This window comes from Nelusetta ayraudi, unplaced genomic scaffold (assembly GCF_046127955.1).
Source record: "Nelusetta ayraudi isolate G7.1 ecotype Tasmania unplaced genomic scaffold, CSIRO-AGI_Nayr_v1 ptg000058l, whole genome shotgun sequence".
Taxonomy (NCBI): domain Eukaryota; kingdom Metazoa; phylum Chordata; class Actinopteri; order Tetraodontiformes; family Monacanthidae; genus Nelusetta; species Nelusetta ayraudi.
Window position 1 is genome coordinate 281,175 of NW_027466108.1, and position 24,015 is coordinate 305,189.

General features: G+C 40.6%; 3 protein-coding genes across 3 annotated transcripts; 1 reads left to right on the forward strand and 2 right to left on the reverse strand.

The window, feature by feature from the left end:
• Positions 1–506: 506 nt before the first annotated feature.
• On the forward strand, positions 507–6,438 carry LOC142897008 (aldehyde dehydrogenase 1A1-like). Its single transcript, XM_076039008.1, has 14 exons — positions 507–729; positions 1,569–1,729; positions 2,102–2,206; positions 2,366–2,506; positions 2,618–2,747; positions 2,917–2,978; positions 3,523–3,651; positions 3,831–3,944; positions 4,066–4,168; positions 4,539–4,723; positions 4,810–4,974; positions 5,065–5,222; positions 5,329–5,403; positions 5,676–6,438. Exons 1-14 carry the CDS (start codon positions 669–671, stop codon positions 5,746–5,748), a joined length of 1,662 nt encoding a protein of 553 aa, XP_075895123.1. The 5' UTR covers positions 507–668; the 3' UTR covers positions 5,749–6,438.
• Positions 6,439–6,586: 148 nt separating this feature from the next.
• On the reverse strand, positions 6,587–15,768 carry tmc2b (transmembrane channel-like 2b). Its single transcript, XM_076039009.1, has 20 exons — positions 15,003–15,768; positions 14,802–14,843; positions 14,188–14,587; positions 13,357–13,503; positions 12,519–12,609; positions 12,323–12,404; positions 12,137–12,243; positions 11,948–12,046; positions 11,241–11,383; positions 11,008–11,155; positions 10,652–10,846; positions 10,328–10,507; positions 9,964–10,122; positions 9,697–9,825; positions 9,315–9,382; positions 8,862–9,101; positions 8,580–8,705; positions 8,039–8,117; positions 7,806–7,938; positions 6,587–7,168 (listed from the first exon to the last, which is right to left on the reverse strand). The coding sequence occupies exons 1-20, from the start codon at positions 15,046–15,048 to the stop codon at positions 6,957–6,959; spliced, it is 2,826 nt and encodes a 941-aa protein (XP_075895124.1). The 5' UTR covers positions 15,049–15,768; the 3' UTR covers positions 6,587–6,956.
• A 1,321-nt stretch (positions 15,769–17,089) lies between these two features.
• On the reverse strand, positions 17,090–23,797 carry tmc1 (transmembrane channel-like 1). Its single transcript, XM_076038962.1, has 18 exons — positions 23,396–23,797; positions 23,107–23,295; positions 22,916–23,006; positions 22,754–22,835; positions 22,521–22,627; positions 22,024–22,122; positions 21,799–21,941; positions 21,583–21,727; positions 21,307–21,501; positions 20,398–20,577; positions 20,160–20,312; positions 19,521–19,649; positions 19,276–19,343; positions 18,727–18,966; positions 18,515–18,640; positions 18,169–18,247; positions 17,583–17,703; positions 17,090–17,507 (listed from the first exon to the last, which is right to left on the reverse strand). Exons 1-18 carry the CDS (start codon positions 23,683–23,685, stop codon positions 17,287–17,289), a joined length of 2,658 nt encoding a protein of 885 aa, XP_075895077.1. The 5' UTR covers positions 23,686–23,797; the 3' UTR covers positions 17,090–17,286.
• Positions 23,798–24,015: the final 218 nt, after the last annotated feature.

Here is a 24,015-nt window from a genome sequence, read left to right on the forward strand (position 1 = left end):
CAGGGCTCACTTTTATCTATTTATTCCCTTTTGTCAGAAGACTTCATCGCGTAATTATTCACTGAGAGTAACTTGTATCTATGTTGGTAAAACTATATTTTGGTATCCTTAACTGTACTTTGTATGGTTTGAATGGAGTCCAGAAACACACAGAACAGAGGAAATGAGGTAATTAATTAGCGTGAATCAAAAGAGAAAAAAAAAGCCCATGATTTGGAGGTCACTTAAATGCAAAAAAGTAAAAATAAGACCCAGTAAAGCCTCCAGGGTACGTAACAAAAACATAAAAGAAAGAAAGAAAGAAAGAAAGGAAGAAAGAAAGAAAGAAAGAAAGAAAGAAAGAAAGCATTTTCAGCCAGGTCCATTTTAAATAAATTTCAGGTAGACAGCAGAACAGCACCGACACACCAAGCAACCTCTTTTGCTTCACGCTTCACTTAGAACAAAAGTGCGCGCGCCTGCCTCCGGGGGGCACGTGAGGTAAACAGGGATTGGTTCCGTCTGAGCGGTGATTAGCGCGTGAAGCGGGACCCTTGGAGGACCGACGAGGACTCCCGGTGTGACGGGACGTCATGTAGCCGTCTACTGAGGAGCGCTGCTGTTATATAAAGCTGCTGCTCGGCGGGTCCCCGCTCCACTGACGAAAAGGGGAGACGCACGGCTGCGACATGCCCGTCACCGGAGCGGGAAGCCACCATCCCGGAGGAACCACACCGGCACCTTCCACAGGTAACCAACACTCTCGCAACCTCTGAAGACATTGTAACTAAGTGAAATGCAGTAGTTTGGTTTGTTTTGGTTTTTTTCCCCCTTTATTTATATGCAGGCTAGATTTTGTCGTCTTTCATCTTTAGATAGTATAAGTAAATGTCTTGATTAAAAATAATAATAATAAAAAAAAACTTGACATGTTTGATTTTTTTAAATTATATTTTCTGATAATTATAGCATATCATTACTTTGTTTGAAAGTTGATTCATAATATGTAATATATTATAATACATATAGCCTAATACTGTATTGATAGCTCGTAAAATTTCAAGATTACAATAAACAACCAGTAAGTTAGGGAGACGTGATAAAAAATATTTTCATTTCCATTTCCATTATTTCCTTAACCTTTAAGCTAATAGTTAGGAATATCCATAGCCATCTCATTTGCCATTTTTTATTACATCTGAACCAGTTTATAACCAAAGTTTGAGTCTCTTGCTATTTCAGTCACAAACAAATCTGGTAGTACTTTGTCCCAGAATGCATCCTACTGTTCTCTCATCCCCTCTGTCAAAAATGAGGTCAGTTGAGTACACATCTCAGAGCCAGCCCGACTTTATGGTGCCAGTCGTAACCCTTGAACCTGTGGTGTTACACTGCTGATGGTGCCAGTTCCTCATTTGGCACACAATTTCTCCGGCATGCTGGGATGGACAATGATGCACCGGGCTATTATGAAACATAAAATTAACTTTGGCAATCAAACATTCCCATGCTTTGCGTTTTATGGGTAAATACAAATGCACATACAAAAAAAAAAAGCTGCATTCTCATGAAGTGCTTTTGTTTCTAAGAGGGAAAGCCTTCCAATTTGAACACCCACTGTGAGTGTGGAAACCAGCAGCATCGGTCTGACAATGGGATCAGCCACCAGAACCCAGACCAGAACCATAAACCACAACTCGGCAAGGCCCTGCCCGTGCCAATCTCAGAGCTCTCCATTCAGTACACGAAGGTAAGTAGCAATGGAAAGATCCATAACTGAGAAATCACCATGGTGGTGTAGCTTGAAGCATCAGGGCGTCAGGCACAGAACTCTACAAACTAATTAGATTGTGGTTGCCCGAAGTCTTCACCAGATTCGAAGTCCTTGCTCACAGTCTTGGTTTGTTATAGAATCAGAACATTTTTGAGAAATAACATCTCTAATTGAGACTGTGGTGCCACCTTTTCAGATCCGGAACTAGGACACTTGATCAAGACACAGTTTTGATGTATAGAGTTGAATCAAGCCACACTAATTTGGTTAAAGATACTTATTGCAAATGCTCTTCCAGAATTAACTTTTTGCACATTATTTTTCCCCCTTTCTTGTTTGACGTCACAGCTGTTCATCAATAATGAGTGGCATGAGTCCTGCAGCGGCAGAAAGATTCCTGTGTATAATCCTGCAACAGGGAGGCTTCTGTGTGAGGTGGAGGAGGCTGGCTCTGTGCGTATAACATATGCCATTAATGTATAACATGTACCTCTACACAACTATGAATTCACATACATAAATGGCAAACTGCATCCATTATACTGCATAGTACTTATCATCAGTTTTCTTTTATTTATTTAGGTTAAGCTCCTCTGCTTTTGTACCCTGTAGGAAGACGTGGACAAGGCAGTGAAGAGCGCGAGAGCTGCCTTCCAGCTGGGGTCACCGTGGCGCTCCATGAACGCCTCAGACCGAGGTCAACTTCTCAACAGACTTGCAGACTTAGTGGAGAGAGACCAGCTACTACTGGCAGTAAGAACGACCACATTTGCATGCACACACATACGTAGAAATATTTTACGCAGCCTTGAATTGATCACAGTCGTTCATTAAGTAACGTGTTGCTCTTATTTTCATTTCCAGACGTTAGAGGCTATGGACTCTGGCAAAGTTTTTCTCATGGCATATTTTGTTGATCTGATGGCCACAATCAAAACTCTGAGATATTACAGTGGCTGGGCCGACAAGATTCATGGAAAAACCATCCCTGTAGGTGAGAGGCTCTGCTTGTAGTGTCTGTCACTCCAGTCTGAGAATCCTCAAAGGTTTAACTAAAATATTTGAAGTTATTGTGGTATATTGTATGTGACAGTTACATATTAAAGCCAACAGTTGTGTTTCTTCAAAGTATTAAGTCTTTTTTTGTTCAACTTAATTACTAGATGGAGAGTATTTCACGTATACGCGACATGAACCTATTGGAGTATGTGGCCAGATTATTCCTGTAAGTAGACAAAATAATTCTCAAAAATATGTGTATTACTATATTGTGCTTAGTATTGTAATGTTCAAAGACCTTAATAATGAAGTTTTCTGGACATGTTTGGATTTAACTGTGGTCTGCGATGTCTTCAAAGCCCTTGGCCAAACAAAACAATAATACATGATGCAGCAGAGTTAACTCTCAACTGAAACAAGAACCCAGCAGAGACATTGCATCCCATTTACATATATTGCCATTTGTTCTAATGGCTTATTTATTTGAACAACTTTTCAAAAAGTTCTTTCTGGTTGATGAAATGATAAAAGTACTAATAAAATACTATTAACATGGATTTAATCTCAGGCTGGGCACATTACCTCTACTGATCGAAATCACACTCATTTTCAATATTATACAGTTGAGAAGCAGAATATTAAGTTGAAAGTGTATATTATATATTGGCAGTTCTATATAAATAAGCATGACTTTGGTGTTGTATTTACAGAGTTGCATAATCTGCTCACTGTATCGTAGCTAAAGTATGTTTGTTCCCTCTGGCCTGCAGTGGAATTTCCCAGTGATGATGTTTGCTTGGAAGATTGCACCTGCTCTGTGCTGCGGCAATACTGTAGTCATCAAACCTGCCGAACAGACTCCGTTATCCGCTCTTCACATGGCTGCACTAATCAAAGAGGTACTTTGATCACTGCTCATATATATTAAGACACAAGAGGAAGCATAAATGTAACTAAAATTCATTCATCACTGTGTAGCTATAGAAGTCGGCAGTTTGTTGGAAGATCGAGACTCGGCTGGGATGAATTGTGAACTGCCTGTTTTAAATTTGTTTTTGCAAACCCTCTCTGTGGTCAGGCTGGTTTTCCTCCAGGAGTGGTGAACGTGCTGCCTGGATATGGTGAAACTGCAGGCTCTGCCATTTCCCACCACATGGATATTGACAAAATAGCCTTCACTGGATCAACAGCTGTCAGTATCTATAGAGTTTTTAGTGTCCTCATTTTTTCCCCTAATGTTTTACTATTGTTGGTAGTTGGTAGTATGTTGTTGTTTGTCATGCTGTTCTTACCCTGTTATTCCTTGTTGCCAGGTTGGGAAACTTATCCAGAGGGCTGCAGGTGACAGTAATCTAAAAAGAGCAACACTAGAACTTGGTGGAAAAAACCCAAATATTGTCTTTGCTGATTGTGACTGTAAGTTTTTTCCTTCTTTGTCTTTATTTATTTTTTACTCAGATTAATTTAAATTCACTCTTAGGGTAAATACACTTAACAGAATTTTTGGACTGAAACTTATTTTCCATGTTTTGCCTCTCAAGAACTCAATATGAAAACATATGAAAGTGAAATCTTTAAGTAAATGCTACAGTGCAACAATATGTTAATGTGACACATACTTCAGTGTAAAATAGTCAACCTCTTAGCAACTTATTATTATTATCATTAATCTTTGCACACATTCTTTTAGCACTTTTAGCTCTTTGATATCTTGCGGTTTTTATCAGCAACTATTATCTGACTCATTCAAACTGATGGTTCCCTTGTGTTCCTGTTTGCCTTGCAGTAGAGTACGCCGTGGAGCAAGCCCACAGTGGCCTGTTCTTCAACCAGGGCCAGTGTTGTTTGGCTGGATCAAGAGTTTTTGTAGAGGAGACCATTTACGAAGAGTTTGTTCGCCGCAGTGTAGAAAAAGCAAAATCCAAAATCCTTGGAGACCCATTACTGAATGGGGTTGACCAAGGACCACAGGTACATGTTATTTGCTTACCTGACTTAACTCAGCACTTCACATGCTCTTTACGCAAAATGGAAAATGATGCCGCTCTTACCTGCAGATTGACCAAAAGCAGTTTGATAAGATAATGGATCTGATCGAAAGTGGGAAAAATGATGGAGCCACGTTGGAGTGTGGGGGCTCGGCATGGGGTCAGCAGGGACTCTTCATCCAACCCACTGTCTTCTCAAATGTCACGGATGATATGCGCATCGCCAAAGAAGAGGTAATCACCTATGGAGACACAAGCGAAGCTGGTTCTACTCATGACAAACTTGTAGATAATGATTGTACCTCCCCCCTCCCCCATGCTCAGATCTTTGGCCCAGTGCAGCAGATCATGTGTTTCCGCAGCGTACAGGAAGTCATCGAGAGGGCCAACTCCACACATTACGGCTTGGCAGCAGGGGTGTTTACCAATGACATGGACAAAGCCCTGACGGTCTCCTCTGCCCTGCAGGCAGGGATGGTCTGGTAAATCTTTCAACAGTCATTTCAACAGTGCATCAATTAGAATGCGATTAAACCAATAACAGTGTGAGCCAGGTAGTTATATTCATGTCATGTCTCCTTTTTTTAGGGTAAACTGCTACAATGCAATGAGCGCTCAGTGTCCATTTGGTGGCTTCAAGATGTCAGGGAATGGAAGAGAACTGTAAGTGGTTCAGTGATGTACTGGCAAGATGGCATGCAATATTACCATTATAGTTGTACATCAGGTTTAGTGTGACTAATGAACAATATTGATAAGTTTATTGAAGATATTTTTGTATGACTTCAATATTTATTTAAATAGGACCTTGACATTTTCCTGCGATTTAAAGTTTGTTTTTTTCATTTTTACATTTGTGAACAATGTGAGCAGGACAGAAATAATATTGGTTACCACCCAAAACATTTTTCCATTATGTCATTCTTGTATTCCAGGGGTGAATATGCTCTTCAGGAGTACACCGAGGTCAAGGCAGTCACCATTAAAATCTCTCAGAAGAACTCTTAAAGTGGTCTTTACGCAACTGCTTCCTGCCCCAACTTGGCTTCAGGTCATCCACATGTATAGTACTCTCATCTTTTGAAGGTGGCACTCTCTGTAAAGATAAATTCGGACATTTCTTTTCAGATATGTGTATTTTTTCAACATCTCATCGATGTCCTTTTGTGTTGATATTGCCATGTAAACACAGACTCCTGTGGCTACACACATCACATTCATTATACATTCTACAGCTTAGCAAGAGAGCATGTTTAGTAGTATTTGGATTGTGATTTTTAGCCAAAGGAGTAACCACATCGTAGCACTTTTCCAGAAAGGAAATTTATTAGGTGTCATAGAAAAAATAGAAGTATATCTCATATATTTACAGTGATTTCCTCATGAAATCAATAAAAAAAAAAACATGAAATATTAATAACCAGTCAACCTGATTGCAATCCAGTGAATGTGATTTTACTAATATTTGTATGCAACAAAATGTAACTTTGTGTTTTGTTGTCATGGTAATGAAAAAATAAGAAATGGTATCTGTGTCTTAATTCCAGCTACAAGATAAAATAATTGTTATTCAACACAAATTAATTATACTTAAAAAAAACAGTCAATAAAATGGAGAGTTTCAATTGTTGTTTTTTTCCATCATTTTTGATGACATAAAATATTTATTTCCTTTAGAAAATCAAAAATGTTAATGTGGACAGTTCAAACCAATATTAAACATTTCCGTTTTTCTTTCATCGATGTTGCGTCGTTGTGTCATTTTGTGCATGCGTGTGTGCGTGCTTGTGTGTACTTCATTTGTCATGAAAATTCAGCGCATCAGATGGCACTAACAACACTCAGGGTGTCAAAGGTTTATGGTTGACAACCAGAGCATGACTTTTCTTTACTTCTTCTTTGTGATCTTACATTGTGTGTCGGTATAAAGACAATATCTCTAAATGAATAAATAGAAACAAAATTCAGAAAATAACTTGGGAAATTATTATTAAAATAATTTCTGTTTTTTCATTTGTTTTTTTACAGTAAACACTGAACTGCCAATACACCAACCTTGTCAATGTGGACACAATAAACTAGAAGACTGCAGCAAATAAGAAAATTAGATGTCTAATTATTGGTTGATCTGTCATCATGAAAATTTAAAAGAGCACTGTCCTTTGTCTTTTTCCATGGTGATTCAGGGTGTGATTCTTAGATTCTATTCAAGATTCTTATTTCCTTGGAGGTGGTCCTCTTCCTCTCCCAGCTCCAGGTGAAGGTCCCCTGGCATTTCCAGGAGGCCCTCTTCGTGGCCCGGGGGCACGGGTCACTGGAGCTCTGGGGTTCGGGGCAGCCAGGGACACGTCCTTCTGCAGATTGACCCCTTTGGCTGCAGCGCCTGGTTTCATTTTTGGAGACTTGCTGCCCTTCTCAACTACAACTTCTGAGACGATGGATAGGAAACAAAAAGAGTGTTGAGGTCAGACAAGTGATATCTGGTCTACAGTCTACAATGAGAAAAAAATAATATAGTATGGTGGATTCTTCAGGTTGCAGCAGTGAAGTGTGGATGTTGAAGGGATCCTCGTGGACACCGACTTGACTGTATAAAAACTGGGTTTTTTTTGTATTACAAAGAAGTCAGGTATCAAACAGGCGCCTGAAGAGGTTGTGTGTCCAGATGCACAGAATCTCCCAGAATCTCTCTGAGAATAGTTAGAACATCACCTCCTTATACACAGGTCTCGTCATCATGCACATTTCCAGATAAGGAGGACAAAGAGACAATTGTAAAACAGAAGGCAAAAGGATGGGAAAGTTACTGGCCAGAGTTGGAATGTGTGTTATCTACACAGTCTTCCTAGGGAGTTGAGATGAAGCCTTCCAAGGGAAGTAACCTAATGCAGGTCCTGCGCTAACGAGTGGTCTGTTCGTCTTATCAGGCAAGAAGCCTGCAGGAGTAGGGCCAAAGCTTCAGACACTACAATAATGTGTGTGTGTGTGTGTGTGTGTGTGTGTGTGTGTGTGTGTGTGATACGGTGGTAGTAAGTGGGTATAGAAAATGGATAGATGGATCGTACCAGGTGGGGCTGTCTCTTCCTCTTCGGTTGGAGGTGGGATGAGAGACTTGTTTGGCAGCAGGTCCTCCAGGTCTTTCATCACCTGATTGGTGCTGTCCTTGTTGTTTCTACGATTCTTCTCCTCATCTCTGGCCTAAAGTGTCCACAAGGAAGGAAATGGGTCATTTTTTTTGTTTGGCCTTTATTTATATGATTAATTCTAAAATTCTGGAGCCAATAGAGCTCATACTGACCATTTGCATTTTGCGCTTGAGGTCCAAATTTGCTTGCTGGTATCCCTTTGACACAGCATTCAGGTAGTAGATGGCCAGCCTGTCATATCAAGTTAGTTTAACTGAACATTGTGATAAGTTTCAGCCAGATACAGACAACAACTATTTTCAGTAATGGACAAACATATATGAGTCCCCCTTTTGCCCATATATACGTATGTATATCTAACGAGCCTATCTGATTGCAAACATGCAAGATTTAAAACACACATACATCGCCAAACATTTCATACTTCGCTGCCCTCTTGTGGTCGTAGAAATCAAAGAAATACAAAATGAAATGCAGCGTGTACAGTAAATTATCATACAATTGACATGTTATTGACAACAACAAAAAAAGGCAACGGCTCATGTGATACTTAAGTAACAAATAATTATTTGACCCGAGATTAAAAGATTTCACATGTAGTCACACTGTCAAAAAATATGAACAATGTAACGCTGTTATTACTCTTTTACATACTCCACAAAATGATTTGCATTTTGTCTGAAGGCTACTTACACCATTAGGAGGACAGCAGGGAGGATGAGTCCAGGGTTGGTGGCATACGTAAATATATTTCCAATGAAGGAAGGCAGATCCTGCTCTATGGTCTCCATGATGATGTCATACATCTTCTCCTGGCCACTAGGGGGAATCACGTGTCAAGTACAGTCACGTAAGCCGTTTTTGTTTTAGAAGTTGTTGCGAGGCTGTGCATGCAATTGAGGGTATTAGCAACCAAGCTTAAAGACGTCTGCAGAAATGCACATTGACAGCCCAGCTGTTCGTTCTTCAACTGACCTGAATGGCCCACAGTCGAAAGATGGAGAGAGCGTCATGATAGTGTAGACGACAGGTAGGAGGCTGAGAAAAAGCACAAGCAGCAACAGCCCCATGTAGAAGTTGTTGGATCTTGAGGCTTTGAAAACTCGCTCATGAGGCACGTTGCAGCACATCACTGCCCAGCACTGGTAGTACATGGAAGTTAGGAGGCGCAGAACGTTGAGACCCACTAGCCCTGGGGCATAAAAGGCTCCCATCCTGGCAAAAGGAATAAGATATCAATTAAGCTCTTCTGCATTTTCAGCCAGGAGTTGTATTTCTTTATTCCATCTCCTTTTTTCTTGTATTATCTGTAAGTAGATTTGCAATAGCTTAAATGTAATGCCCAACTGACCAAAATAGCATAGAATCACCTATCTGCTATTAACATCATGTAACAGGAACAGAAACGGTGTAAGTGTGCAGATTCACCATATCATTCCTTGATTGAAGATGAGGCCGAGGACATTCCCACTGATGTCAAACTCTCCGTATGAGGGCTAGGATCGACACAACAGTATTGTTAACATCTTCAACAAAATGAATAACAAGGTCTAAAACTAACTAAAAACTATCCTCCTGCCCCCAACTCCACTGCCCTGTCCTGGTGTCTCTGTGTAATTAAGTTTGCTCCTCAGAGTCCTGTTACACTGCATGCTAGTGATCAGCACTCCTGCCAGATGTCAAAGGACGGTTTCAGGTTGACTTAGGTCCGGTTTACACAGTGTTCACTAATGAGTGAATGACATCCTACCTTTCTGCCTACAATGCCGCCTTCATTTTGTGGCCACTGACACACACTGCACAAACTCACAAATCCAGCCTCCAGGTCCCAACACCAACAGTAGTTGAGGAAGCGTACGATGACAGCCCGGGCAAAGTCACCAACCAGGATGGTCAAATATGTCACCTGAATGTCTGACACGATCAGCTTCACAAACTCCTGAATTACAGAAGACATTGGTAAAAACAAACAGGTCAAATGGACTCAAACTAAACCAGTGAAGTCATCTCTGTTCTGCTTGATCAAGTGGAGCAAGTCCAGGAGCTAAATATACGCCAGGTAAAGGAATTTACTGACTATTCCCACTGCTGTCTCCCAGCAGGGACCCCTGATGACATCAGCAGGGTGAACGTCTGGCGGAGGGATATCTGTTGTGTTGAAGAAGGAGCTGTAGTTGGCGTAGTACTGATTCAAAGTCCATTCTGTGGCATTCTTGATGGACTTCTCACTTTCCAACTAAAGAATGGTAACACAGATGAAACAAACTATCATGGGATGTGTGAACAGAAACAGATACATTTTAGAAAATAATACTTCCTCTCCTGGTTGAAAGTTATCTTATGATTAATTAACACTCTTTGCACAGCCAGTTGGAAGAAAATAGAATAAAAATAGAAATTAGTTGTGCATCACCAGCCTTGTGTCAAAAAGAGTGTCATACCTTCGCAGTAACCTCATCGAACAGTGCGAAGAGGAAAGTGTAAAGGTTTCCCAGGAAAAGGGCAAAGATTCGTCCCAGCTGCCACTTGAGGGCAATTCGAGGATGGTAGTCTTCTAATTCCGCGATGGTTTCAAATAGTGGAGGACAAACCAGCCCCAACAAAGACATCACAAACTCCACCTGAGTTGGGTGAGAGCAAAGTTCACAATTCTCATTTTTGTGATATAGATTTACACTCTAAATAGATTTATTCAAAAATTAATTGAAATTGCAGAAACATCCAAAACTATGTCAAAGTCAGCCAAATATTTCATGTCAACCTGCCTCGTTCTTCTCAAACCATGAGAGCTTGTCATTATCCATATCAGCAAACTCCTGAGAGCGTTTCACCACAAAGTAGATGAGGTATCCACTGCCTCCAAGGCAAGAAATGATCAAGAAGTTGGCCAGGACCCTGAGGAACCGCCGGAGGTGAATGTTCTCATCTTTCTGGTTCTCCTGTTCATCCACGATGGATTCCTGCATTGGGACAAATCCAACCATTCAATGAAACACTACATTTGACCAAACTGTAAAGTGTCTGCATGGCTCTAGCATATTTAAAACATACATTCAAAGGTCTTCACTACCTCACAGCACAAAGCCTTTTTTTTAAAACTGATCTACAAATACCTGCTAACCTTGAAGCTGGTGGTGATGGAGGCGTACTTATTGTCTGCAGTTTCAGGGTTTCCTATCAGGTAGTCCCAGCTGGTGAACATCTTCCAGCTGAAGGTGAAGTCCCCCTCCTCAGCTCCGTCCCCTCCCTCATTTGCGTTACGAGCCATCCTGAAAGAAAAGAGAATCCAGATGCATCTTCTGCATTGATGTAGTGTGTAGAAACAACCCTACATGAGCGGAATCCTGCCCTTACGTTCTTATGACGACCATCAGGCTGTATCCAAAGATGCCCACTCCCACCAGTAGGTAAGACAGAGGCAGCCTGAACTTCAACACTCCAATTGTTCGGTCATTGTTGTAGTACCCGTAAAACAAAAAGGAATATTTGCAGTATCCCTGTTGATGACACATTTCAGACAGATAAAAACAAATGACGACAAAACACAAACTACAGGCAGATTTACGGCAAATACAAAATAGGAGATAGCTGCAAGACTGGAGCTATTTAGTGGTCTGTAGAATTTAAATTGTTTAATGCTAATATTTTCTCAATGATGAAGACTTGGGATAAGCCTGGGATCACATCGGACTGTGTAAATGCTGTTCAAAGCAATGCTAAATAAAGCTGAACAACAGAAATCAATACTTTGCTTCCACAGGAATTACAATTATCGCCATTCAGAATCTAAACATTTTTACAAGCGCCCAACCTTGAAAGAGCTTAAGATATATTTTTGGCTCGGCCGCTACCCATCTAACTTTGCACCAGAAACAGCACAGCGTCTTTCAGTGTCACTGGGGAACACTTGACACTTGACTAAACATGATGCAACAGAAAACAAGAAGGAGGGTATAGTTGTGCTGCTACTGCCTGCTTCAAGTAGTTATGACACACACCATAGAACACCCATATCCTATTCACATCCATTAGTACTGAATAAAATAAAAAATAAAACTCACCCCGAAGTCAAAGAGCACAGAATAATCCATGGCTGTGGGCTGTTCCTCCCGTGGAACAGTTTTCCTGGGGATGGAGCCATAGGGAAGACCCATGAGAATCTAAAGACAAAGAATAATAGTAGTAAGAACGTACAGAAGTACAAATATATTCATGTTGGCATTTAGCTATGAGATGTTGTTTTTAAGTACCTCAGGTAACATCACAAGGCCAAACATTAACCCAAAAAGGACCATATTAAGACCGTACATCCATCGCAGAAAGATAAAGTACGAGGCAACAGACGATCCAAAGTGACCTAAGATGAGAGCGGAATGAGTCAGATATACAGGAATATCATACTGATTATTCTAGCATGGTATGAACATGGTACTGACTTTCTACATCCTTAATCTTCCTCTCCCAGGGTATACAGGCTGTTTTGAAGTTCTCAAAGTCACGTTTAAACTTGATTAGTTTCTGAAATTGAAAGTGTGAAAATGTTATTTCCTGTGGCTTGGAGATTTAGATATTTTGTTTTGTTTTGTTGTTGTTTTTTGTTTTTTTTCAATTTATGAAAATAGACCAGATTACCTTGGCCATCATGACTTTGAATGCATACAGCTTTTGACCTTTTCCTTTCCCAAGAGCTCCTTCAAATTTTTCAACAAACTCCTGGGCTTCCCTGTGGTCAAATAGAAAAATCATGTTAGTGACATCCAATTAGGAAGCAGCATCCAAGCACATATGCTAACAGTCTATTAGTTGGTGTTCACAGGATGTTAAAACCACAGGTTACAGATATAGGAAGGGAGACTTGGCAAGCTGCTGGTCAGTTGGCCAAGCAGCATCCATTAAACTGTGTGAACCTCATGAATTAGTCAAGCCACCGATCAGGTTTCCCTGTTATTTGAATTATGGGATCATGAAAACATACACTCACATTCATCCTGGCAAGGCAACAGTCATTTCACACAAGGGAGGAAGGCAAGTGTGAAGCAAACTGATCCGCAACCAGAGCTGTAAGCTGCTGCTATATGTTTGCTGACAGTTGTGCTGTCCAATTAACTGAGAAAATTCTTGTTAATTGACACTATAGCTAAACTTTCCAATCTTTTTAAAATTGGTTTCAAAACTGTAATATAATGAGAATTCTGTGCCACATTGAAATTAATGTATTGATTTAAAAAATAATAATGTGACATTTTTACCTACAGAAAATTTACTTAGTTAAGGCAACATTTACCATGGCAGCCACAGACAATCACATATGACAAGGAAGGGCATACTAGAGCAAGTTTTGATAATAGTTGATTAACATCACGCATGACATAATAACAATAATAATGGATTAGGTTTAGAATCTGCCTTTTAAGGCACTGAAAGTGCTCTACATTAAAACCATTATTCATCAATGCTTATTTGCTTTTACTTGAGCACCACAAGCCTCCTCTTCATGCGCCAGGGTTGGTTCCTGAGTGTGGTGAGTAGTTTCTTCTTCTCCTCTACCTGCTCCTTCAGGGCTTCGATCTCTCCCTCCGACAGCGAACCTTCATCCGATTCAGAGGAGGAAGAGGAGCTGATAAAGGGAAAGATGAGTCACGAGCCATGGCTTCAGCAAGGTGTTACAGCTCCTTGCTGCAGTTAGTATTGCTGCAGCAAGGAGCTGCAGCAATACTAACAACTCAACCAAACTAAATTACAAATGATGAGAATGATGTTTTATGAACAACTTGAGATCAATGTGCAGAATTTAGACATCCGTTTAATTATGTCCCATCATATCAAAGCTGCTGGCAAAGCTTTTTTAGAGTAGCTTATTGAGACAAAACTTAGGTGGTCCTACAATGTTTCACTTGTTTTACGGTTAAATTCTTTTACTTTATTATCAGGTTTAAGAGACGTGGCTTAAATGGGAATTCATGTGATGCAGTTCAGTGGATTCTTCTTCTCTGACCATTTTTTGTAACCCTACAGATGGTCATGTGGGAAAATCAAACTAGGTCAGAAGCTTGTGAAATCATCAGAACGGCACCAACAAATGTTTCACATTCAAAGTCCCCATTCTTTAGCAGGTTCCCCTCAACAGGTCTACATGTCTCAGTGCATTAAGTTGTTGTCATATGATTAGATGATTTGCTGTTTGTATATGTTGACAAGCAATTGAAATTGGGCCAGAGAGAGCATATGCCAAGTAGAAGAATTAGTCGGCATGTGTGAAGCACACATGGCTGCAAGAAACATCTTTTAGAGAATTCTGCACCTGCTCATCTTCCCATTCTTCTTTTTCTTGTCCTTTTCTCCAGCTTTCGTCTTTTTTCCAGCCTTGCCTTTTCCATTTCCCTTCTTCTCCTTATTCTGCTCCTCTTTCTCCTGTTTGGAAGCTGCCTTCCCTCGTCTTCTTTTTTTCTTTCCCTCTTCCTCGCTGTCATCGTCGCTCTCCTTGGCAGCTCTACTCCTTGACGCCTTGGAGCCTTTGCTTTTTACACTGCGGTTGTCTTCTTCATCCTCTTCATCGCTCTCCCGGCGTCGAGGCTTTTTCTTTTGTCCTCTTCTCCTCGGGGTCTCATCTTTCTCCTCGTCATCTTCCTCAGCATCGCTGGCAGGTTTGGCCTTGCGTTGTGGTTTGGCTCTTCTGTTTTTGGATCGTTTTCTAGCTTCATCTGAAACCGCATATGGGTCAGTGAATTCACCCCCGGCAAAAATCAAGTCGATACAAACAATTGTAGTATCAATTTTGTGAAAAGGAAAATGTGAAAGGAAAACAATTGCAGATGAAATATTAAAGAACATGCAAATCATCAAAACGGTTTGGCAAACTTTGAAACCATATCATGCACAATTGGAACAAAAACAAAACTGCTGAAAGTGACTCACCTTCACTTCCACTGTCTGATACAGCGTCAACCTCCATCCCAACTATATGAAGAAAAGAGACAGCAGCACACAGTTTACAGTCTCATATCTAAGTGCAGACAAATATTAAAGAAAAAACAATAAAACATTAATTAACACTGACAATGTTTCAATAATAGCTGACTTCAATGGAAAAGAAAATAATAAAATAATTCTTCTCACCATCATCTACATCAATAGCCACATCTTTCTTCCTTTTGGGGGGCATTTTTCCTTATTTCTGTTTTTCTTTCTGTCCACTTCTGCCTCCTCTTCATCCATGAGCTACTCAGTGTGAGAGATGATACTCTCAAAAAGGTCCTCTGTCAAAAAGCCAGGTTACACACACACACACACACACACACACACACACACACACACACACACACAGGAACAGGTGTGCCTCCGTTTTGGCTGCTCAGTGACTGGGCTCCTTGACAACCGTGAAAGAAACGCATTCTCTTTGATTGTAATCAGGAGCTTGAGGAGACCAACAATGGACTTGTCAATCAGAATGTTGACCGATAGTTGACTGAAGCACAACACATTTATGCACAGATCACAAACTTCATACTTCTACTTTAGACAGAATGGCCTCCAGAGCCTATGGTTCAGCCTGGTTAAATATTTCAAAACATGACCATTTATAAAAAAGAAAAGAAAACTAAATAACGCTTGTACTGTTTTCATCACGTATTTGTGCCGCAGTAAGGTGACACCGGAATAAATGTGGGCACAAAGGACAAGACCTCATTAAAGTTAGATGACAGATTAGGTAATGCCAAGCAAGTCACAGTATTTAAATACTAAATAAAATCCTCTGCAGGAGTGCTGAACACATACAACAGTTAATCTGGTGGACCTGTAGTGTTGAGCAATATTTTCTAAAGGGTTGTTTCCGTCTATCGCAGCAGCACAGACACTTCTCTTGAACAACGTAAGTAATAGAATGTGGACCTCATGCAGTAGAAGATGTTGCAGCAATAACGCTAAATGAAGGTGACCAATTGTTGACTGTTGAAAGCCATAATTGTAACAATGACAGGATGCAGAACACTTTAGTTTAATGAGCTATTTCATTACAACGGTATGCAGAAGCAGTTATGACGAAAAAGAAAATCGTACATTCATCTCCCACTTATAACTTACAAGTGCTCTTATGACCTCATAAATGACGAAGAAATTGGAAAGTTACAGTAAGTGTTGCAAAACATTCAGTAAGAAGTTAGAAGAAGAAAGAGAGTGTCAATAGAATAAAATATTTGGGCTCAGTTTTGAATAGAAAATAAAAAAGATAGTTGCAAACATATTTGCAAAGACTGCCTTTGCAATGAGTATTAAAATGCTTTGAATCCAAACAAATGCATTATGGTTACTCAGGTGGACAGAAGAAGTGAAAGGGATGCCTGTTCCTGAAGATGTGCACTTCAGATGCTACCTGTGTATGGTCAAATGTCAGATCTGACCTGTTGAAGAATTCATGAGGAAACGAGAGACACGAGCTCACCAACACAGAAGAGCAAAACATACTTCCAGGAGCTGCAAGAATAGAGACACTTAGACTTGTGGTTCCTCAGGCTCTCTGGCTCCCGTCCTCCTTGGTACAGATGTGGCATGTGATTGACTCATCAATCCATTCATTCTCTGTTCTTGTTAAAGACAGACTTAACAAAAGACCTAAATGTTTTCATTTTACGTCAATTACATCACTGTCTTTGTCACGTTGACAGAGACCCTCCCGGATTGTAACACGTTCACCCGTTTCTACCTCAATCACAACTCTAGAGAGAAACAGTTGGTGTGACAGAGATTAATGACTATGGCTGATTCTGATACCGAGGAGACAGATACCTTATCTGTCGGCTTTGTCTACATTCAAGTATGTGATTTGCAAGTGTTTGTCCACTGAATCAATATTTCATTATTTGCCTTAAATTGATCATGAACATTAATGCAATGATGATTTTATAACCTCTGTAATTCAGTATAATTGGCATAGAACCTAATGATTGGATAATGTGGAGACAACACTCCTCTGTGGCAAGCTTCTCTCTCTCTCTCTTACGTTAAAGGCCCAGTGTGTAACATCAGCTCATATGAGCAAGGTGAGAGAACAAGTTGAACAGGATAAAACAAGGATTTGAATTAACAATATATGCAGTTGTCCTTTTATTCAAGTAAAAGTAGAGGTTGCACAATGGGACAAAAGTTAGAGTGCCATCACTGAAGCGTTTACATTTGTCAGGTCAGCAGAGTGAAGCTGGTCAGCAACAATGCGTGTCGTGCAAGAAGTACAACATCATTACTGATGTCACAAGACAGTATTCAGATTGACTTTCGGTGTTCGGAAATGCAGCATTACCTCTTTAAGGTGACAAAGGACCAGCTGCTGCTCAGAATGACCCTTGGAACATGTTTAAAAGCACACATATGTCACAAGGGTGGTGAGAGAGTGTTCCCCTTCTACTCAGTGTCTCTGCAGGCTCGGAACTCTGTATATCCTGGGTTCACTGTGCCGAGGGACTCCAGGCAGGTACCCTGGAGCCCTGTGGTTTCCGTGGTGGTACGTCCTGGGGACAGGAGCTCTGGAGGTTGGGAGTTGATGATTTCGAACAGGTTGAGAAGGGTTACGTCCATTTTTACAAAGAGACGGTCTCTGTGTATCGCCACATATCTCTTCCTCGTCCGCTATGGGAGAAATAAAAGTACAGAATGGGCAGTGGAGAGGGGTACTTTTTGGATGGTAAATGTTATGATTCTAACCTTCTTGATCTTGCAGTGAAGGGTTGTTTTGTTGCTCTGAAGCAACATTTCTGGCTTCCTCTCGATCCATTTGTGCCTTTAGCGCTGCTTGTTTGTTTTTCTTCTTACTCTCTTCATTTTGCTTGAAAAACACAATAAATATCTTCTCCATGCACATCCATTAACACATTTGTAGTCACACCTGACAGAACATAATTTTAAACTCTGAGAGTGAGAATCTAAAGTGTATAAAATGACTGACTCATTTAATTAATTTAATGGGTAGGTTCCGTGTTTTTGGTAGTTTCTTTTTTCTTTCTTTTTTTTTAATGACAAGCAACACCTGGTTCCTACAGTACATCAATACAAAAAATATATTCTGGAACCGCCATTGATATTATTTAGCAGAATTGTTAACAGCGAGCCGAATGGCTACGGAAGTGCTGTTTTGGTTTACGGTCTTTTAAGACAGTTACGCTGCTGCTCTCTGCTGGAAGAATGTGTTATTACAATTGAGGTGAGCTTATCTCTTCTAAGTTTTTTCAACTGCAGCTCCTTCTCCTTGGCTAAAATGAGATCAGTAATGTTAAGTGTCAAAACTGATTACCGCTTGTAGCTTTGTCTTCAGCTCCACGTTAGCCTCTTTGTAGCTTTTTGACGTGGAGTGCAGATAATAAATGGCCAGTCTGAAAAAGAAAATGTTATTGACTTTGAAATACAACAAAAAACAATACTGAAAAATCAATATTGGGGCTCACTTGGTAGGGAAATTTTAGACAGTCATAATATTTTCCACAAATAACTTCTCCAGTTTCAGTTCAAAACTTTTTAGGGTGAACAAGCGAATGAAAAGTAGAAAATGTTGAACTGTAACAAAATGTTATATGTTTTTACTTTTTATCAAAAAATATTCAGCTAAAAATGCATTTATGAACCAGCATGCTTTGACTCACACCATCAGCAGTATGAAGGGTAGCACCAGTCCAGGGTTGGATGCGTAGCTGAACACTTTACTAAACCAGGCTGGGAAGTCGGATTCAAGGGTCTCATGGATTACATCAAACATTCGATTTTTCCCACTGAAGGGAAGATAACAGAGGCGGAGAGGAATGGGAAGGAATGCCCAAACTAATAGCCAGTTTGCCCAAACTCAAAGCATCGTTACCTGAAGGGTCCACAGTCAAAAGACGGAGGGATGGTGACAATAGTGTAGATGGCAGGCAGGGTGGACAGGAAGAGGATGACCAGTAACATGGCCATGTAGAAGTTGTTGGAACGTGAGGCCTTAAAGACTCTTTCCTGTGGGACATTGCAGCACATCACAGCCCAGCACTGGAGGTACATGGACACATGGAGGCGCAGGACGTTCAGGGCAGGTAGACAGGGGGCGTAGAAAGCGCCCATCCTGGGGGAAGACATATGACACTCAGTGGAGCACAAACTTATAGAGAGGAAAGTTTGTACTGTAAAGGTGCTGTAGATAAACACCAGCCGGCTCGTTGGCTTGTGGGTGTTTGACTTTAGGATGTGATATCAGAGAAGAAACACACAATGATGGATGAGGGTGGGATGGTAATGGAAATGCTAATGTCTATAGCTGATATGTCCTGTTAACATTTTGATATTTGGCATGGTGCAATTGACCTATGGACTTATTAAACTGTTGATAAAAAACAAATATGAAAATATTATTTAAAAAAAATGAAATAATTACCAAATCATTCCCTGATTGAAGATCAGGCCCAGGACGTTCCCGCTGACATCAAACTCAGAGTAGGACGGCTTTTTTTTTTTTTTTTTTTTTTGACGAGTTGCGTGAACAAGACACAAATATCATGGTGATGAGTCATGTCTCAATATCCCAACAGCGGTCGAAGAAGAACCACTTATTGCCAATGATAGATAAACAATGCTCTCTGTGTAATTTTAGTCACACTGTAGTCTGATGGGGTGACTCACAAATCCGGCCTCCAGGTCCCAACACCAGCAGTAGTTGAGGAAACGAACAAACACGGCTCTGAGGAAATCACCAATCAGCAGTGTGATGTAGGTTGTCATGGTGTCTGATATGATAAGCCGGACAAACTCCTAGAGAAGAAAAAGCCCCATGTTTTGTCTACTTTTAATCTCTGCACCTGATAACAACGACACAGTCTGAGAAGACCCGCCCATCCTGTTCAATGGAAATCTATCATCCTGCAATGCTGAAAAAAGGGAAAAATGTAAACAATAGCTTCTGAAGAATGTGCAGTCACAAAATTGATAAAACTGCTGCAATAAAGTAGGATGAAAAATCCACTGAAGACTTTTCTTGATGAAAAGAACTGGCTTTTGCAAGAATTTAGATGTAAATGTAACGGTGTGGTTACATCTAAGGACTGCCACACATCTAACAAGGGCTCCCATTCAAGCCTATCGGAATTTATCTGGATTGATGGGTAGTACAATTCAATTCAATTTCATTCCATTTGTTTTTAATTTAAAATGGCCTCTTTTCAAAATATTTTTATGTGCTCTCTAAAAAGCATGAAACAACTCCAGTATATGTGGGAAATTTGCTATTTGACCTTTCAGGGTTACAGTTCATGCACCACTGACCTGTCCCACCATTGTCTCCCAGCAGGGCCCCCGTGGGACATCGGCAGGATGAATGGTGATGGGTAAACCAGTGCTGTTGTCTGTCAGCGTGCCATTGTAAAGACTGGCCTCCCATGTGGTTATATTAAACTTTATTATCTTCTCCTCTTCTCTCTGCATCACGTTTTCAACAGTCAGTTTCAGAATCACGGAACAACAGAGGCACTCGCACAGGTACCCACATCGCTCTAGCTCATACTTTTAGGTTGATCTCATCCATGAGTGCGATGATGAAGGTGTAGAGGTTCCCTAAGAAGAGGGCAAAAATGCGACCCAGCTGCCACTGCAGGGCCACACGGGGGTGGTAGTTCTCCAGAGTGCTGATGACATCAAACAGCATGGGGCAGAACATCCCCAGCAGAGACATGACCATGTTCACCTGAGAAGCATGAAGGGCCCCAAAAATTAAAATTTCATATGTCGTAACAGAAGAAGGAATGACTTTGTAAATGAGGATTAGCTCAAAACCAACAAATATGCAGTGTGGCTTTGTTCAATACTGTTAATACGATTAACAAACAATTAGCAATGTTTGGTATTCACATTGTCCAGGGGGTTGTACAAAATGAGGTAAAGTGACACTGAAAATTGACATTTTTGTCGATATATTTAACAGTGCCATAATTTGTCATATGTTGAGATTTATAGTTCAATTTCTACTGAAATATTAATACGCAATGTTATGTTAAACACCATCTTCCATTACAGTTCAATTCACATACTGTGTTTTGTTTGAACCAAACCGACTTAAATGTAATTTGTTGGGTAACATGGAAACTATAACTATGACTGACTATAACTTGGCGACACAGCAGAAATTGTCGTCTAACTCACATTTGTGCATGCGCTGCACATTCACTGAGAGTTTATTTGTAGGGGTTTAATTTTTATGTATGTTATTATACAAACTATAGTTATTTTAAAAGAAAAAGATTTTGATTAGTGTTGAAAAATCTTTAACATTCGAATATAAACTTTAATACTCTCCTTAAATACATAATTAAGCAACAACTTTGCACACAAAACCCAACTTTGAAAATTATAATTATTAGAATTTTCCATATGTGTGTCTCTAGCTGTTCTCATTACTCTTATTTCTCACAGCTACCTCATTTCTTTCCCACCAGGTGTGATTCTCCAGTCCATCCAGTGCAAACTTCTGTGACCGACGCACAACAAAGTAAATAAGGTATCCACTTCCTGCCAAGCAGCATAAGACCAGGAAGTTGGCCAGCACACGCAGAAAACGAGTCAGATGGATGTTGTCGTCCTTTTGGCTCTCTTGCTCCTCCAATATAGCTTCCTGCAAAGAATTTGAATTTTGCAACAATTATTGTAGGATAGATCAATATGACAGGGCACAGGAAAAAGCATCAGCACTGACTTTGAAACTGGTGGCGATGGAGGCAAACTTGTTGTCCGCCGTCTCTGGGTTTCCTATCAGGTAATCCCAGCTGGTGAAGACCCTCCAACTGAAATTAAAACTGTTGTCATCTCCAACGCCAGACTCGTTGGCATTTCGGGCCATCCTTTGATCAGAAATACACATTTTAGTGACTCTAATGCTGAAAAGATTTGTAAGTTATTATAGCATACCCACGTTCTAATGACCACCATATAGCTGTAGGCCACTGTCCCCACGCCGACTAGGAAGTATGACAGCGGCATGCGGAACTTGAGCCAGCCAATGGTGCGCTGGTTGTTGTAGTAACCGTAGAAGAGGACTGAATACTGAGCATAACCCTGCGGAAACAACCTTTAGCAAGGACTGTCAGCAGTAGAAACACATGCTTATTTCTGAAGATGCTGTGCACCGGTAACTGACTCCGAAGTCCCATAACACTGCAAAGTCCATGGCACTGGATTCCTCCGGCCTGGGGACTGTCTTTCTTGGGATGCTGCCGTAAGGTCGTCCCATCAGTGCCTTTAAACAAGGGGGAGAAATATTCAAAGTACAGTACTCAAGTAGTATGCAAGTAATATAGATCAAGCCTAACAGTTATCGCCAGGAGGCTCCCCCATTAGCTCACTAACAATTCACTAAAAACATAATATGGTGATTTATTTATTTTTTTTTAATAATGGGCAATACGGTGGTGCACTGTGGCTTGACTGCAACTTTCACATATATAAAAAAGTGAACAAAACAGCATTTAATGCTGGGTTTCCAACTGACTATCATTGATAGTTTTTGTCATGTAAAAAAAATTGCTTGAATCTCACTAAAACCGTTAGCTCACTAGTATGATAGCATTTTATCCTGCATGAATCATGTTCTGCCAGGATGTTTCCGGTGCACTATTAAAAAAATGTGCATTTTACCTCTGGCACCATAACCAAACCAAAGGTCAGGCCAAACAGGATCATATTGATGCCGTACATCCACCTCAGGAAGATGAAATAAGAAGCAACCGAAGAGCCAAAGTGACCTGGGGAAATAAAAACGGGGTTCAGCAGAAAGCCGGGGAAGTAATAGTCAGGCCCCGGTATTTGGAGCTGTTCAATAAACCATGTGCACTTATTCAGCATCCTGAACTGAGGAAACCGGAGCCTACTCTCAATCTCTTTGATTTTCATCTCCCAAGGAATGCACGCAGTCTTGAAGTTTTCACAGTCCCGTTGAAACTTCATCCATTTCTACAAAACATTTGAGGGGGCGGGGAAGAAAATCACCACATTGACAATATAATGAACAACACCAATCTGTGGTTTCCTACCTTTATCAGCATGACCTTGTAGGCGTAGAGCTTCCTGCCTTTTCCTTTGCCCAGTGCTCCCTCATATTTCTCCAAAAACTGTTGAGACTCTCTTCAAACAGAGGAGGTTTTGATACAAAATCACAGCCATATGCTGGGGCTCATCTAATATAGTGCACCTCAATAAAAGCACATTATGTGTTTAAATTTACCGAAGAGTTGCAAGTTTCTTTTTCATAGTCCATGGTTTCCCCCTCAGACCCTGGATGAGTTTCTTCCTGTCGTCCACTGCCTCCTTCAGCTTCTCCAGCTCCTCTGGAGACAAGGACAGTGGTCTCACCTCTGTCTCCTCGCTGTCCTCCTCTTCACTGGCCTCTTGCTCACTGGTCTCCTTCTCTGAGCTGATGGATGGCAGCGGCATGTTCAGTGTTTTATCACAGGTTGGCTAGATTACACAGAGTGGAAGCGTACGCGATGCTGACATGATGGGAAATACTTCACCTCGATTCAATCTTCTTCTTGTGCTTTTTCTTTTTCACAACTTTTGTTTCCCATTTGACCGTGGGTTTACTTCCACCCTCCTTTTCTTCTGCTTTGGCACTCCCATGTTTCTTTTTTTCCATCACACATCTTTCTTCAGTGTGCTCCATTTCCTCTGTCTCATTCTCCTCCTTCTCTTCCTCCTCCCCTTTTCTCCTTTTTTCTTTTTTCTTGGTCTTTTTTGATTTGGACTTTTCAATTTTCACTTTCTTTCTGTCTTTGTCTGTCTCTCTTCCCTCCTCCTCTTCCATCTGCCTCTCTGTTTTCCTCCTCCTCCCTCTTTCTGTTTTCTCCAACCTGGGCTGTAATTCCTCCTCTCTTTCCCCGGATCTGTGCTCTCCTTTCCTCTTTCTGTTGCCTTTCTTCTTTTGTTTTTTCCCAGCATCTCTCCTTTTTCCTTTGCGTCTTTCTTTCTCATGCTGCTCTTGGTAAGTTGAAAAGTCATCCTCATCACCTGCAATAGCATAAATGGTGTTTTTTTATTGCCATGACACGACTGGAATCTTCAATTTTTATTGTTAACAATTTGCCCAGTTCAGTATTTAATTATTTTCCCCTCAGTTTTTATTTCATTCTGATGC

What these genes read in the sequence shown, in the direction of transcription:
- tmc1 (XM_076038962.1), bottom strand. Translation starts at nt 23,685, where the DNA reads ATGGAAGAGGAGGAGGGAAGAGAGACAGACAAAGACAGAAAGAAAGTG. An exon ending in GTTTGGTTATGGTGCCAGAG is followed by an intron (nt 22,123 to 22,520) that starts GTAAAATGCACA and finishes CCTTGTTTAAAG; the next exon opens with GCACTGATGGGACGACCTTA. An exon ending in GGGAGACAATGGTGGGACAG is followed by an intron (nt 19,650 to 20,159) that starts GTCAGTGGTGCA and finishes TTTCTTCTCTAG; the next exon opens with GAGTTTGTCCGGCTTATCAT.
- tmc2b (XM_076039009.1), bottom strand. Translation starts at nt 15,048, where the DNA reads ATGCCCCCCAAAAGGAAGAAAGATGTGGCTATTGATGTAGATGATG. An exon ending in GGCTATTGATGTAGATGATG is followed by an intron (nt 14,844 to 15,002) that starts GTGAGAAGAATT and finishes TTCTTCATATAG; the next exon opens with TTGGGATGGAGGTTGACGCT. An exon ending in TTCAATCAAGGAATGATATG is followed by an intron (nt 9,102 to 9,314) that starts GTGAATCTGCAC and finishes TCCTTTTGCCAG; the next exon opens with GATGGGAGCCTTTTATGCCC.
- LOC142897008 (XM_076039008.1), top strand. Translation starts at nt 669, where the DNA reads ATGCCCGTCACCGGAGCGGGAAGCCACCATCCCGGAGGAACCACACCG. An exon ending in GAGACCAGCTACTACTGGCA is followed by an intron (nt 2,507 to 2,617) that starts GTAAGAACGACC and finishes TTTCATTTCCAG; the next exon opens with ACGTTAGAGGCTATGGACTC. An exon ending in CCTTCACTGGATCAACAGCT is followed by an intron (nt 3,945 to 4,065) that starts GTCAGTATCTAT and finishes CCTTGTTGCCAG; the next exon opens with GTTGGGAAACTTATCCAGAG.